At 40.4% G+C, this 16,828-nt stretch overlaps 2 protein-coding genes across 4 annotated transcripts in view; one reads left to right on the top strand and one right to left on the bottom strand.

Annotated features, from left to right (window-relative positions):
- Positions 1-3,220: 3,220 nt before the first annotated feature.
- The window catches only part of celf4 (CUGBP, Elav-like family member 4), an 87,672-nt gene continuing 74,064 nt past the window's right edge, over positions 3,221-16,828 (bottom strand). Inside the window, exons 4-14 of the mRNA XM_044348405.1 lie at positions 16,041-16,169; positions 15,007-15,086; positions 14,366-14,506; positions 12,714-12,852; positions 11,305-11,457; positions 10,752-10,862; positions 9,655-9,717; positions 9,188-9,268; positions 7,171-7,314; positions 5,834-6,027; positions 3,221-3,330 (exon numbers count right to left, since the gene is read on the bottom strand). Coding sequence (XP_044204340.1) covers positions 5,900-6,027; positions 7,171-7,314; positions 9,188-9,268; positions 9,655-9,717; positions 10,752-10,862; positions 11,305-11,457; positions 12,714-12,852; positions 14,366-14,506; positions 15,007-15,086; positions 16,041-16,169 — 1,169 coding nt within the window. The 3' untranslated portion in view covers positions 3,221-3,330; positions 5,834-5,899. The remainder of the gene's footprint in view (positions 3,331-5,833; positions 6,028-7,170; positions 7,315-9,187; positions 9,269-9,654; positions 9,718-10,751; positions 10,863-11,304; positions 11,458-12,713; positions 12,853-14,365; positions 14,507-15,006; positions 15,087-16,040; positions 16,170-16,828) is intronic.
- The window catches only part of LOC122980418, a 31,753-nt gene continuing 24,555 nt past the window's right edge, over positions 9,631-16,828 (top strand). Inside the window, exons 1-2 of one of the 3 annotated variants that reach the window (XM_044348404.1) lie at positions 9,631-9,779; positions 13,412-13,847. In XM_044348404.1, coding sequence (XP_044204339.1) covers positions 9,774-9,779; positions 13,412-13,847 — 442 coding nt within the window. In that variant the 5' untranslated portion in view covers positions 9,631-9,773. Of the gene's footprint in view, positions 9,780-12,826; positions 14,359-16,828 lie in introns of those variants that run through there. The other 2 variants (XM_044348402.1, XM_044348403.1) reach the window with 2 other exon arrangements.

Here is a 16,828-nt window from a genome sequence, read left to right as displayed (position 1 = left end):
ATCGGTTTATGTATATATTTATATATATATATATATTCAAACTTCTGCTCTGTTTCTTGTTGTTTTTGAACCACTATACTTTGCTTTACTTTTCTCATGTAAACTTGCAGCTTAAAGTTGGAGCGAATGAAGATGAGGTGCTTGGCATTCTAGTTCCTGTGGTCGTTCTGCTTCTCCCTCCGTTATTTCACTCGACATGGAAACATGGGCTGGGTGAAAGACGTGAGTGATTGCTCAAACAAACCATTAGAAAAGCACCGACCGTGTCAACACCTTTTTCAGTTTCCTCAGAGCAATGGGGGGAGCGGGCAGTCAAAGAGGGCACAGTGTGTGGCGATCAGGGATACCAGACATATGACATTTAGCTTTAGCTGTTACTGTTAGCTCAAGGACAGTTCAGGTGGATGTACAAGACGTTTTGTTCTAACCCGCCCTGGATACTGTCAGAGCAAAAAACTATCATGATGGTCATCGGGTCTGCACTGTATGCCATGCTCAGGGCATTGTCATGAGGTGCACACAAACAGAGACATCCTCCGATGTGGTGGCATCTTTTAGCCTCACTGGATTTGGAAGGTAAATGTAAATGTTAAATTATTCAATCAGCTAAAAAGGTTAGACACAGACACTGGGGAAATGGCATAATGAGCAGTTTATAGGAAAACTAGTAACAGCACCCAACAGGAAGCATTGTCTTCCAAAGTGTCATATAGCCTTATAAATATTCATATATATAAATATTCATCGAGTAATCTCCACCAGCTGAATAGTGTTGAATGCAGGGTCCAATAAATCCAAGTCTGTTGACCTTTTGCAGGTATATAGTAGCTGTTCATACCATTTTTGTAGACTATTATGAGAAACTGTACGCTAAAGCAATATGAAACCAGCCTCGGTGTTACAGCAATTGTGATGGACAAATGGCTTTTCACACTTATTGCTTCATTTTACAGTTTCATTATGCTTATATTTAATTGCACGAGGATATATAACATAAGGCAATATAACATCTTCTAAAGGATATGCTTCGTGTCAAGTATTACCAGCAGAGAGCCACACATTAACTGCTGGATGGGAAAGTACATAAAACCTTCTCCCTTATTCTGTTCAGTTGGAAGCCAGCTCTCTAATTATAACATATTCATCAATATTACATCACCTTCATAACCATTAAAACCTAACGCCAGGACGAATAAGCTCAATCACTTCTCATATCAAGACATGTCATGTCAATCGCAACCCTGAACTTTACCCTAATTTTTTTGACTCCAACCAGTGGAACGTAGTCACAGGTGCCCTGCACACAGCTTTGATAGTTAGTACCAACAGGTTACCTAATGCCCACTTTTATCTGAAGTATAATCGCATGAGTCTACATAGTTCTAAATGCTTTTTTTTTTTTTTCAAAGACATTGATGGACCATCAGTGGTCGGACGGTTTGTTAAAGTGGACATGCACTGAAGCTCTCTACACGGCTGAGACATGATATGGATCTGGCTGTAGTTTTGACATCATAATAGCGCACTGGCTGCTTGCAGTAGTGTGTATTTAGTTTTTTTTTTTTTTTTGAGAGCACAGTGTTTGATGGCAGATTCTGCAGGTGACAAGGCACACCTTGACATGGTGACGGCACATACGCTACATGCACTTTACTGAATGCAAAAGAGAGCAAGGGGTGAAAGACGTATTCATTTTGGTTCAAGTTTCAAAGAGAAGTTTGTGTGTGTGTGTGTGTGTGTGTGTCTGTGTGTGTGTGTGTGTGTGTGAAGCTCAAAAGATATGTTTGGAATAGAGTCGAAGATAATTGTCCTTTTCCTCTAAAATCGTTTAGCCTGATTCTCTTAAAGCCTGCTACTGAGATGTGGCTTTTTGCATTTTCAGATAATATTTACACCGTATGTGTCTTCTCACACATGTATCTTTTAGCAATATATTGTGTGTCAGCATATAGGTAATCAGAGATAGGAATGCCTGCAGTTTTGGGAGCTGCCAGATTTGCGATTCTTCCCAAGCAGAGCAATGTTTCAAACTCCAGCTAAAATCTACAAAAAATTACAGCTCAACATAGTCAGTAGCCGTTCTATATACAGACACACATATATAAAATATGTGCATATAAATACATATATTTGTTTGTGATTAATATCTATTTATCCATATATACTGTATATATGAATACATTTGCTTGAATGCTTGTTATACATATATATGTACTGCAAATATAAACAAGTTCATATATTTCAAACGTTTCTGATGTTATTCTATCTATGAGGTTAGGATGTCAAGTTAAAAAAGATAAGGCTGTGATACGGAGCAGCCCCTCCCATGCACTCTCCATCCCTCCCAAGACAAAATGAGAAAGAGAAAAAAATAAACATTTTGAGTAATTGTAAACTAGCGAAGTGAGAGACCCCATTTGGTCATCTGAAATAGTTTTGCCTGTATTCAAAAAGCATATCAGCAATATATATGTATATATATACATGTGTTGTATATATTCGAAATGTACACTTCTTTTAAGGGCAACTCCTCAACCAGTTAACACTGACTGAAAGAGATGCAGTGGTCCGAGTATATTAGAGCTACAAGTCCTCAGCAATAAAAATGTTTGGTCTTTTGGTCCCTAAAACAACTAAGGAATGACAGGTAAGACTCCCTGGAGACCGTTGCTATGGCTCTCCTTGGCAACGGTATCCCCTGGAAACGGACAGGCACTCCGAGCTAAAGATGGCCATCCCAAATCGAAGCCAATTTGTGTCCTGAAAATATCACATTCCCTACTTAAGTTCTTGCTTCGAGAATTTGTCCCTTCGTGTTTCAAGTCTTATAAATTGGTCTTCAAAAGTCAATTGCCCCCAAACTGAAACCATCTTACAGAAAGATCTCCTACGGCAATCCTCTATTCAGTTTTTAAAAAGTTTGTTTTGTTCTTGTTGGACTTTTGACATCCATATTCCCTTTAAGAGTTCAGTGGGGTTGGTCATTGAAAGTAGGTTTGATATAGTTTCTTTTACTTTTTTTTCCCTCCTCATTGTTCAAGTAAAAGTTTTTGTGGTCCAGAAAAAAGGTAGCTGTCATTCAAGCAGTGTTTTGTGGGGAAAGAGGTGTGTATATGTGTGCAGAAGAAAAGGTCCTGGGGCTAACCAGGCTGGTACAAATTCTCTCTGAGTGCCAAAGTTTTAGTACATCCAAAAGGAGGTGTCCTTGACTCGGGTCATCGCTCTCTCTCTCTCTCCTCTGTTTCTGAAGCAGCCTCAGTGGTCCAGATGTTGAGTTTGCACTCAGTGGCGGGTAGCAAGTAGTCAACATATGATTCAGCTCAACAAAACCTGGAAAGCACAGAGGAAATAAAAATAGTTTAGGTCAAATAATATGTAAGAAATAATAATAATAAAAAAAAAACGGGTTGGCGATCTGTCAGTCCTCCACTCTTTGTAGAGACTGAAATATCTCAACAACTATTGGATGGATTGCCATGGTCTTTTTTTTGTACAGACATTCATGGTACCCACTTGATGAATCCCATTGACTTTGGTGATCCCCTGACTTTCCTCTAGCAGCATCATGAAGATGACATTTGCATTTTTTTGTGAAATATCTCAACATCTATGGGATGGATACCAGATATCAGTGGTGTCCAGATGATGAATCCCATTGACATCGGTGATCCCCTGACTTCATCTGCCACCACCAGCAGTTTTCACGTATTCAGTGAGATATCTTATCATCTATGGGATGGATTAGGACAAAATTTTATACAGACATTCATGGTCCCCACGGGATGAAGCCTAATGACTTTGGTGATCCCCTGTTTTTTTTTCCTCTAGTGCCAATATGAAGTTGACATTTGTGGTTTGAAGTGACTTGTTTTGACAGCTATTGGATGAATTGCCACAACATATGGTACATACACTTATGTTCCCCTCATAATTAATTGTAATATATCATCAAGTGCCATCATCCGGTCACATTTTAAATTTGTCCAGTAGTTTAGATGATGACCAAATACCTGCTAAACTGACACTCCAGTCTTCCTCAGCTGTACTTTGTGTTTGTGCTAATTTAGTTAATCTAAAACAGAAAACATAGTAAACATTAAACCTGCTGAACATTAGCATGTTAGCATTGTCTTTGTGAGCATGCTAACATGCTGACATTTGCATTTAACTCAGCCTCACAGAGCTGCTAGTCTAGCTGTAGTCCTCTTAATTTGTAGTCTTTTGCTAAAACGACTATATATTGATATAGAGTCAGTGGGTGGTAGCTGTAAGTATCCAACACTTATTTGCTCAAGTTATATGTTTTTTGTGTGTTAATTCGTTTATTTATCTCTATAAGATGATTCAAAGAGAAACTTATCATTACTAATGATGCTTTTATGAATTTCTCAACACTTTTGCACTACCATAATATACAGTAATTCCCATTTTGTTCTTCTTTACTGTGGATATTAGTTGTATTTACATGCAGATGGAGCATAGCAGCATATTTACAGGACACCTGCCTCTCCAAAGCATCTTAGCCAGCACAAAGACTCTAAGTTCTGTTATGAATAAACAAAGATAATTTTGCTGAGAAAACAAATCAGCGCTCATCCTACAGCGAGTTAATTTATCTCTTGGCAGTGGCAGTGTTTTAAACAAACTTCTTTCTCAATTCTCTTTTGTAATAATGAAGGACTTTTAATCAAAACATCTTAACTCTCTTGTGTCATTAGAAGTTAGGTAGCAGTCCAGCCTGCTGTCTGAATATGAAGTCATCTGTACACTGATAGTGCATTATCTGGATATACTAATAGCAAAACTAAGAATGCAAATGCAAAAGTGACACTATGCTTGTTTATCAATTGAAATTCCAACTCTGTATCTCACATAAAAAGCAAACCAAAAAGAGGTTTTCTCTAATGTTCTGTATAAAAATGTTTTGATATATCAAAAGGAATGGAGCCACATATTTTTGTGACACATTCATATGAGATTGCGCTATTCTTCCTGCAGTGATTTGCCTCGAGACACTGTCTGGTATGGTTCAGTTAGTTTGTGAGTGGGTGATAAGTTGCCCTTGAATGAAGTCATCAGTGGTGAATGAACGACACAGCCTAAACTCTCCATCACACAGATGAAGGGAGGAGACAAAGAGGAACGGCACAATTACCCGCCTGAGGGGTAATAAATGCCTCTCCCTCGGAAGCAATTCCTTCCCTGTGCAACATGCTGAACCATTTACCAATTATCGTTTACCTATAGCGTAACATACAGGGTCACTTACTGTAAAGCTGTTCTACAAAACAGAGGAGGCTACATGTAAGTAAATACTGCACAGCTTTGTTTAAATTAAAATGATTACAAGGCAGGTATATTGTAGAACACACAGTAAAGTAACATTTTAATATCAGTTACATATTCAAACTTTTTTGTCCCAGTATATATCAGGTTTTTCACTTATACATGTGTACAGTAGCTGCCAGTGAGATAACTGATAACAAGTGGGTTGATAGGACATTACAATCTTAAACAGTAATGAGCCATAAGGACAATTGTGGAATTAATATCTACAAATGCCTCCTTGAACCATCAGCAAAGGGTTAAAACCTCATCACTATTCTTTGCAGGCAATTTTCAGATGATCAGCTAGTTATCAGGCATTTGTAAATGTTTTATAACATTTATAAAAGGTTACTGAAACCACATCAGGCACCTCCGTAAATGGACTTGCCATTTGAGCGTTTCTCAATATGATATGCATCGGCTGTGTATGCACAGGTTCAGGTAATCACCTATCACACTGAAGTGACAACAAATGTTTCCGGATGAATTAAGCTCGACGTCTGACCTGTCTTTCCCTGTGTGCGACGGCTGCCCCGGCCGCCAGGATGGCAGCGGCTGGCTGGGGCGGGGGCTAGTAGGGGCGGTTGGCGTCTTTTGGCCTCTTCAGCTGCACCTTGAGTCTTTTCATGCCGATCTGGAAGCCGTTCATTGACTGGATAGCAGCCTGGGCACTACCTGGGTTATCGAAGCTCACAAACCCTGGGGGAAGGGGCGAAGAGAGAGAGCGAGGGATGTGGTTAGATGAAGACGCGAGGAGAGTTTGGGGTCACAAAAGAATGGATAATGAGGATGAAGTTAATTAAGATGAAGCAGGGTTTTTTTTTTTTACGTGTGATTACAGTTATAAACCTTAATTGGAATTCAATCATTTCATTTATACATAAAACAAAGAACAATTAGCATCAAATACTTCTCCACATAATGCAATATATCATAAGCATTAATATAACTTATATAACATCCATGTATGTCTGTATATGACAACAACAACAATAGGATCACAATAATAACAGAGAGTGGCATGCAAGCAAAATCACAATATGAACTCGGTGATGGGATTTAAAAACCAAAACATCAGCACAGTTGTGCTATTTTTTTGCGTTTCACTTTTTAACTTCCACTTTTAAGTGAAAAAGCATCAAATCACAAATTAAATCCTGCATCTCAAAATTGCAACATGAATAATACAACATTAATTTTGTGTTGTATTAATGAGCAAACGCTACTACTGCAAATGGGTTGCACCTGACGGACTCTCCATTAAATATTCTTCACAATCCATTTATAATTTGCCACATAATTATACGTTCTGCTAAACTGTGCTGTCAGTGGCACAAAGTGAGACAGCAGTTCTCTATCTTTACATGCTGGAGCCCACTGTACTGCTTTTGCTTACAGTGAGTTATAGACAGAGGTAGAGACTAAGAGTCACCTGCCATAGACGATTACCAGCATTTGTATTTTATGTCACAAAAAGCACAATGGCAATGGAACCACAAATTATCTTCATCTGGATGACTTTGGCTTGTGATCTAAATGCTTTATCAATTATATGTCATTGAAATATTTATCAAAATTAGAACTTTGTCAGAGCTTCAAGAGAAAACAGCTTCAATGATTAAAAGAAAATCCAGACACACTCATTACCCATTCATTCTTTTTAGTGACAACCTGCTTTTGCACAACTGTAGACAAATCCTCACTGTTTTGTTTTCATTTGGTTTAAGGGAGGGGTGTTGAGAGGTTAGGGAGGGGTGTTGACTGCAGTAAAGAAGGTGATTAGTAAAAAAGAATAATCAATAAATAATCAATAATCTTTTGGTTTTGTTCATTTTTACCCACCAAAGCATTTACTTTGGTTTGTCGCCCGATCCACAAACACTTTGGAGGAGATGACATTACCGAAAGGCAGGAACATCTGCATCAGCTCTCCATCCCCAAACTCCTGAGGGAGGTGGTAGATGAACAGGTTGCAACCCTCTGGTCCTGCACACGGAAACAGAGAGAGAGACAGAGAGAGAGAGACAGACAGGGGGAGAGAAAAACAGAGATAAGGGGAAAAGGTCAGAGAAAGAGAGACAAGGAGAGAGAGGAAGGTGGGGGTAAGAATGAAAAAAGGTAGACCACGATAGGAGGGGACTCAGAGGTGACAGCAAGAAAATGCAAAACAGCAAGACACCTGAAGGTGTAGAGAAAAAAAGTAAGGAGGATACTAGATACTAGTATCTCAGTGAATACTTATTTTATCAAGCAGCTTCTTACTACAAATGAACATGAATACCCATTTTTTTGCTAAAGTTTCAGCTATTTCACATGAGAGATTTCTGTATTTGCGTTTTTTTTTCTGTTCTTCTCACTGATTTTGAATAGCTGGAAAAAACATGATGTCACATACTTTCATGCACCAAACAGCATTTAGCAACATTTGCATCTAAATGTGATGAAAGTTGTGAAGCAGTTTGATTGCATTTCCAGGCGACTGTCAATTAAATCTGATCAAACCACATCCACACAGTCCTGATGAACTTAGCTGAGTCAGTTTTTGAGTATTAAATTCTTAATAAATAATATCTAAGGATGTTTTTTTTCCCTCACTTTAAACTTGAGTGTTGCTTATTTAGTCATGACTTCTTAATACTGAAGAAAATTACTTAGGATTTGAAGCCAAGTTTTCAGAGACTTTAAAGGTGCAGTGTGTAGGATTCAGTGGCAACTAGCGATGAGGTTGATTACCCCCCCCCCCCCCCTCCCCTTCCAAGCATGTAGGAGAACCCACAGTGGCCGCGAAAAACGTGAAAGGCCCTGTGGGCTACTGTAGAAACATGGTGGTGCAACATGGTGGTCTCCATGGAAGGGGACCTGCTCCCTATGTAGATATAAAGAGCTCATTCTAATGTAAGGAAAACACAACAATTCTTATTTTCAGATGATTATACACTAATTAAAACATACTTATTAATATAAAATTAATATTATTATATTCCATTTCTGACAAGTCTGTCCCACTAGATGCCACTAAATTCTACACACTGCACCTTTAAAATATGTCCAAAATACATTTTCTGAATATTAGGCCAAGTGAAATCAAGTTTATGATCATCAGTTGCAAAAACAGACAAGTGCAGAGCAGTTTGTCTCATTAAATGAATGTAATTTTGGTTGATCGGATGGTTTGACAGCGTTCTGCTGTAATGGAGACGTCATAGGTTCAGTATTCACAGCAGTCATGTATCCTACAAATGACCACTAAATGTTAAATGGTAAACTGTGGGATGCCATGGCTGTTGAATGATTTGCACTATTTTGTTTGTTTTCCACAAGAGGGCAGTAAAGTCCCAAGCATGAATGTCCCAAGCCTGGAGGTCATTGGGTTCATGAGTAGGTTTACGGCTGTATAGTAGTGGTAGTAAAGTTAGTTACCCCACAGCCAGCTAGCCACTGCATCATAACCTGACACTCTAATTATCCTTTTTTAAGTCTTTGCTTCACAATCTGTCTTAAATAACTCTCTTTTAGACAGTTTTAAAAGATGAAAAATTAGAGTTCAAGCTAGTCAGACTTCTCTAATTAGTCCAGGATGATATATTATATTGTGTTAGTGTGAGTATACAGAATGTTTTGCTTTTAAAAGTGCTCACTGGCAAGAGGTTAAATCGCTCCTGAAAACAGAGTGAGGACTGTGAATGGATTGGATATTTTTATTCCAAGACTGCATTGGCAACTAGACAAAGGATGAACAGAGAAGATTTAAATGTTTGATTAATGTATGATTGTCTTTAGTAAGTGCCTGAAATGTGTAAAATGTGTGCTTTTGATTGGTGAACGGTGTGCTGCATGTGTATGTGTGAGTGTGTGTTACCTTCTCGTTGCTGCTGTGGGATGATGGGTGGAGGGTGGGGGAAGGCTTGGCTGATCTGGCCATATGCAGCGGGGTAGGCTGCTGAGACACACACACAAACACACACGGTGGATCAGATAACAGTCATCACTAGGGCCGCACAGACACGCACACACACACACACACACACACACACACACACACACAATGGATACATACAAACAATGTGATATATGCAGGGGCACAGCAGGCAATCGATCAGATAACAGACAATAGAGTCTACATGTTGCACACACAAAACAGCAGGGAGAATAAATTGATGTAGTACGACAGCAACACTTAATGTTACATGATCAAAATTCAAATTCAAACAAAGACAAATCTTTATCTTTCTCTCTCTCTGTCTCTGACACACACGCATGCATAATTCCTCACAGATGCACGAACGCACACACAGATCAGTGCTGCTGTGAGAGTGACAGACAGACCTGCATACTGCTGGACTCCTGTATAAGCCTGCTGGAGAGGATCAGCTGCAGTGGGACTTTGAGCTGCTCCAAAAGAGACACAAAAAGAAGAAGAAGGAGGTGGAGTGGAGCATGGATGGATGGAGGTGTGTGTGTGTGTGTGTGTGTTGGGGGGAGGGGGGGAGAGACAGAGAAATGAGACAGACAGAACAGGAGAGAGACGGAGAGAGAGTGTAGATGGAGGGGAGGAGAGGGCACGGAGGAAGATGAGAGTAATATATAACAAGGATGAGAGGGAGGAGGGAAGGAAATGAGAGGCGACGGAGAGAAGAACAGACAGGAGAAGAAAAGCAGAAAGGTTAGAGAGCCGAACAGTGCCGTGTCAACTCGCTTCGCTTTCATTGTGTGAGTAACTGAATTCTGAATCTCTCTCTCTTGCTGGGCTTTTTACTTAATGTTCCTTCCAAAGCATTTCAAAAGTAGCTCATTTTTCCCCCAGAAAAAGCAGAGAAGTAACTTTGAAAGACCACAGTTCAAACACAAATACAACACACGGCTCCACTGTCACCACAGGAATGGAAAACAGCTTGTACCTATTATACACACATCCTATGAAACATAATTATATAAAATAAGAAATACATTTATTTCCCTGACTATAGTTAAACATGTAAAACAGGACAATTACAATACACACTCACAAGACTGTACTGGATGCACCTGTTGCTGTCACTTCACATGTAGGAGATAATAAATTACTTTAAAATAACATGTAAAAAAATAATTCTTCCTGCACTTTAAACACACTAGTAACTACCACAGATGCCGCGCCACACTTTATAACCCATACCCTTCTGTACACATGCACATTAAGTACACTACTGAGAAAATACACACATACACACACATACACACACACACATACACACACACACACAGTGATAACCCCACTATCACTAAAAACCAAAAGAAATACTGAACACACCGGGGACTAACATCAACACTGAAAAATGGTTCAGCCAGCCAGAATAAAGGGGGAGAAGTGGGATGAGGGAGAGTGGGGGTGGGGGGGTGGGGGGGTGTGGGAGGGGGTTCGGGGAAGAGGATGGGAGTGCTACCTTCAGAAAGAGAAGAGAGGAAGCAGCCACCCTGAACCCCAAAACAACTCCGCGGAGCCACGCCCAAGCCGTTTTTCTCCGAGTCCTCCCTAAAAACCACCTCCTGCAACACTGGGGAGACAAGAGTATAAAAGGGGGAAAAAAAAGAAAAACATTTTTCTTCCACCTCTTCACAGACAAAAACCAATGAGGTACTAGCCACGGCTCATGACACAAGCGCATACTTAGGCTCCAGCAGCCCTTAAGCACCTTTGCCAAACACTCATCTCGTCGACATGCTCACTGTCTTTGGGCTACGTTTGTCTGGCCCCGGCCTCCTGAACATGCTTCAAGGCTATTCACGCCTGTAAGCCGGCAGCATGCACACTCTCCTGTTACAATGAATGTGTTTACTGCAGAGTGTGTCTTTAAGGATTCAAGCTTTATACTGATGGCTTAACATAACAGTGTATTTATAATGCATACTGCATATGTTGCTTGATATTTTTCTGTACCGCTGAGAGTTTGGTTGTGTGTGTGTTTGCATACGTGCCCCTGAATTTATCAGACTTACCAGGGTAATGGTGTATCCCGTTGGTGAAGACAGCCTCTGCAGGGGGCTGTCCGTTTGCCTGGGGGGGCGGCATGCCGGTAAAACCATTTACACTAATGGGGGAAGGGATGCTGGTCACTGTGGGGGCGCTGATGCCTGGAGGAGTGCTGCCACCTGCAGCCACAGGACAGGTGAGCAGGGAGGGAGGAAGGGGAGACAGAGAGAAACAGTGAGCAAAACACTGTAATTTTTACCCCCAAAGGCATTATGGAGAAGTTTTGCTTTGACTTGCCACCTAGTAACTCTGCAAATGTCAGAGAGGCCGGTGAAGACACTAAATGTCAAGGCTGATTTCTTGTCCCAGTATGGCCCTTGTTGTGACACAACAACCATTAGATGCTAATCTCAGACATATTGTGTGAGAATAATGAATACTCTGTTGATTATGTTTCATGTTTTCTCAGATGATTGCCACATTGTGTTATGTTCATTTGCACCCCTTCAACTTGTCTACGAAGAAACATCTAGTAGAGATTCTGTGTGAAAATATGTCCATTTAAATCCACTGCACTGTGTTCCTCGATTCTGCCTTGAAACACTGAGGTCGAAAAGGAAAATACTGTATTTTGTTTATTATATTTTACATTGCTACTACCACTATTTTTAAAAACATCTCAAAGTTTTTTTTAGATTAGATTTTTTTACAGGTTAGAGTTTAGAATTTTAGAAGCCATAGACATTTTAATCCAGTATGTAAAAAAAATATTTTCTTCAGGGACTATTTTCTGATGTAGATGCACATTATGTTATGTTGACATCTCTAAATTTGACAGAGAAATATCAGATAAAACGGACGGATAAAAAGCTTCTTGTAATTAATAGGACTGCTACTTTTTATTCAAAATTTGGACTACTGTTTAAACATATCAAAAACTAAATATTTTAATTTAAAACATTGATCTGTTCAAATTGAAAATTCTCAGTGCATAAGTGCAACAGGTTGCACCTTGTTCTGCATTAGGTGGAACTTATAAGTGTACTGTCTCTCTGACCTATATACCCTTTTGCCTTATCTGTAAACTAGGCTCATATTGTGAGATGAGCTCAACAGATAATGACACCAAATATTTTGAGAAGTAATGTGAGAAAACAGTTAGTGTTTGACACAGTAGATGGAAAAATAATGGATAAAAGTTTTGCTGATTTATAAAATGCAACTGCCTTACAGTAATGTTAGCTTGTCGTTCAAGTGAGGCAGTGAAGCAGCACAAATGAACAGAACAACGTCTGTTCTACAACATAGTTTAGGTTTAGGATGCATCGATTGAATTTAATTCATGTGCAGTGTAATAGTTGCCATTTCATTGGGAGAGTAAAACACATGAAAACCCACTATGGTACTTTAATCTTTGATCTTTTACCACTGTTACCTGACGTGGGAGTCAGTGGTGCTCCCGGGAGGCCATTGATGGTGGCCATGTGCTGCATCTGGGCAGCAGCAAAGGCTGCCATTGGACTGAGGTAGCCCCCCTGGCCTACGGACGCCATCAACGCCGCCTGCTGCTGCACCTACAGAGTAGAGGAGATTGCAATTATAAGGACGATGAAGATTAATAAAAGGAAACAGGAAAAAGAATTAGAGGTTATTAAGTTAAAGGACATGTTCACAATTTTTCAAGTGCCCAGATGTACATACGGTATTTACTCATACTGGCCATAAAGAGATCCCTTCCTAATGATGTGGGGCAAAAACCCACAGTCCTCATACTGTGCAAAAACACAGTCTGAAATGTAACTGAAGTTAAAATGAGGCTTCAGTAGTCTGAGTTCAACAAATCAAGTGAATATCTTCAAAGTTACAATCTTTTTAGTTATCAAATTCCATCTTTGTGTTATTATCCTTCCACTGCAGCACAGCATGGAAACACTGGGGAAGCACAAAAAGGGAAATCTTTACTCAAAAGACAAACACAAAGAAAATACCCACATGATTTGATTAACTCAGACTACTGAAGCCTTATATTTATTTCAGATAAACTTTGGAATGTATTTTTGAACAGAACAAACAAGGACTGTGGATTTTGTCCCCTAGTATTGTCATGATCCTGTGTCTCCCTGAGCGCCACAGAGTCTCTGCTGCCCAGCCTGTTCCCGAGCCGTCGGCCGCCCCACCGATGCTTGGCCTGTTCCTGTTCCTGAGCCGTCAGCCGCCCCTGCCAACACCCAGCTTGTTCCTGAGCTGCAGCAGTCCCCTGTTCTTGTTGAGCTAAAGCAGTCCCATGTTCCTGCCGAGATGCAGCAGTCTCCTGTCCCTGTGCTATACCGGCTTACCTGTCTGTCTCCCAGCCGCTGGACTCCAGTCCTGTACTCCAGTCGCCGGTCTCTTTTCCTGCACTCAAGCCGTCTGGTCGACATCCAGATCGACTCTGTCCATCTGTCCTACCTCCTGGTCGCCCTCCAGAGCGACTCCGCCCGTCTTTCCTGCATCCTGTTCTCCCTTCCGAGTGACTCCCAAGCCAAAGCCTCAGCCTCAGTTTCCCAGCTTCCAGCCCAAGCTTCCCCAGGTCTGCATTTCCTTTCCCCAGCCTTTACAATAAATACCTTATTTCTATCATATCTGTGTCTCCTCGCCATTGAGTGTCTGCACATGGGTTCACCTGCTCCATCCCTCGTAACAAGTATTTCCATTGGCACCATGTTAGGAAGAGATCTCTTTATGGCCAGTATGAACTGGTGCAATGTCTCCATGTTCATATGAACCTGACTATTGTTTTAGGACAAACTTAAAAAAATGTGAACCTATCGTATACTTATAGTATAAGTCAGTAAGTTCAGAGTATTGAATTGTACAAAATGTGCACCTCATTCGTACTAAATTATGTACAGTAAATTGTTTCACGTTAACATGAATACAGACATTTCACATCACATCTTTATCCAGTAGAGATTATTATTGGAGACTGATCATCTTTTTTGTTTTTCCAAATTCATGTGTGAGTTAGGCTTGAGCACTCCATTTAATCTCCGTGGTTCATTGAATAAATAACTGTGGATAAAAAAGACATTTTGCAGGGTGTCTTGCCTGAGCGTAGGCTCCATAGGCTCCAAACTGCAGGGCCATAGGGTTGAAGATGCCCATCTGACCAGCCATCTGCTGCATGCGGCGGATGGTGCGCTCCTTATCCGTGTCTGCGAACTTCACCACCAGACTGGATGAGGCACCCTGTGCACCCACCCATCCACCCACACACATATAAAAACACACAAGTGCCAGGCAATACATGTTAGTGTCTACCGATGGACACATGACATAAGCTTCTGTTTGGACTTGCACACACTTAAAATGATATAAACACTGCATTTGCCTAATTTCTCTGACCAAAAGAAGACAAAGACAAGACAAAGAAGAGGCTGAGTAGTTAGCACTGGCAACTTTTAGCAACAAGGTCCTGCATTTGAATCACACTAAGACTGACTAAAATCTCTGTGTAGAGTTTCCTACATGTGCTCTGATTTTCTCCCACCCCTCCCGTATATCCTGCAAAGCCAACAGCCTCAAAGCTGTAGTTTGCCCCTGATGGGTGAAAGGCAGAGGACAAATTTCCTCACTGGGATTAATAAAGTATAACTTTTTAGAAGGTAATTAAGTGCTATGTGACTCATCTCTCTATGTGACTCACCTCTCTCACATAAATCCACATGCTCACACACACAGTTACTCACAGGCATTGTCTGGCTGCCGTGTAGTGCACTGATGGCTGCCTGAGCTTCAGCATGAGAAGAGTATTTTACAAAAGCACAGCCTAAGAAGAGTAAGAGGAGAAAATGAGTAAGGGGGAAAAGAGACAGTGGAGAACTAAAAGGAGAAAGTTTTCTGCAACGAATATCACAGTATTACAGGAAATGATTGCCAGTCACAAGACAAGTAACATGTTTTTTTTTTTTCCACACAGGATAAACTTTGTACAGCATTACAGCCACAAACATGTAGTAAACAAAGCCCTCTTTGCTGAGGAAGGTTGGATCGGTGTTGATTGACGCTCAATAAGCGAGTTAAACATGCTACTCTGACACCATTAACAACTTTGGGATCCTCTGATGGGGCTTAAAATGCCACAGCATTCTGGTGTCGCTTACTATTGACAAGCCCCGTTGATGAATTTGAATGATCAAGTTCCCAGTAATTATTGAGCTAAAGCCCACTTAGCCGAGTAAGCTGGCTGATGAGGCCTTGTTAATGGAGCTTCACGGAGGAATCAGAATGATCAAGCCCACTGTAATCATCAGGCTTAGTTATCATCGGGCCACATTGATTGGCTGCTAAGCTCGCTGATGAACTTCATGCAGTGAACTTGTGTAGCACTCTGACTACATTTTGAAAGGACATTTTTCTGGCATGACATGAAGCCCAGTGGTTAATAAGGAGGTTGACTTAAGTTTTTTTCTCTTTATCAGAGTGATGTAGGTTGACTCATAAGGTTAATAGGGTTCATCTGTAAAGAGTCGGTGGTTTATATCTCTCATCCCTGTGGACAAAGCTTTACGATGGCATTTACTGTTGAAATTTACAGAATCTACAATATTCTTATGTAACCACTCATCTGATGATTGTGAAATAACCCCCTTTGACTCCACTCAACATGGAGTGGTTAAGGAGAACTTTGCAAAGTCACCAACTTTGAAAGGCCAAATCATTTTTGTGCAGTAGCCTGTGAAAAACTCTGCTGGCTCAAAGTCACAAACAGCTATAAACTCACCTTTGCTGTTTCCATCGGGACCTCTGAGGATGGTGCATTCCTCGATGCTGCCGAAGGACTCGAAAAGGCGCCGCACGTCATCTTCTGACTGTTGCTTGTTGAGCATGCCCACAAAAAGCTTTCTGTCTTCTAAAAGGAAAAGGAATAGGTCACCATCAGAGGATCAGAGATGCCTTTTGATATACACGCTTTGTTCCCTGAAATAGCAGTATTTATGTTCAGCAGTGAGAAGTTTTGTTATATCATGAAATGCAACAAATCTCTTAATGCAAATTATGCAAGATGACATGTTATTCACCCATTTATTCATGTTACAATCACATCTTTAGATCTCAGCAAAGCAGCACTCATCAGATTTTTTTTCCCTTTTTGGTCACTCACCAACAAACTGAACATCGCATACATATTTGACATATTATAACCTTATAAAGTTGATCCGGCTAGACATATAATGAATGCAAGTCCAACATTCACTCTCCTTTAAGCTCTGTTTTGGTCTCCTCAGAAAACTGTTTAGCTGCTAAATGCTTCATTATGTTCACATGCTAGTCACTCACTTCTTCTCTCTGCTGTTTGGTGCTGACCAGATAGTGTACAGTGGGACTGTTAACTGTTAACACATAGTCACTTGATCCCTATATAAAGTAATGATTGCATAGCAATTATAACAACAGAATAACCATAACAATACATGTACACCCATACATGTAAAATTTGTTAAATCTAGTGGCACTAATGATGCAGTCCTCGCTCATTTCATTATTAGATGGTGCTTGCTAAACAATGTC

The sequence above is a fragment of the Thunnus albacares genome, chromosome 4 (assembly GCF_914725855.1).
Source record: "Thunnus albacares chromosome 4, fThuAlb1.1, whole genome shotgun sequence".
In the NCBI taxonomy this organism is placed as follows: Eukaryota; Metazoa; Chordata; class Actinopteri; order Scombriformes; family Scombridae; genus Thunnus; species Thunnus albacares.
This window is presented reverse-complemented; position numbering and strand designations above follow the sequence as displayed.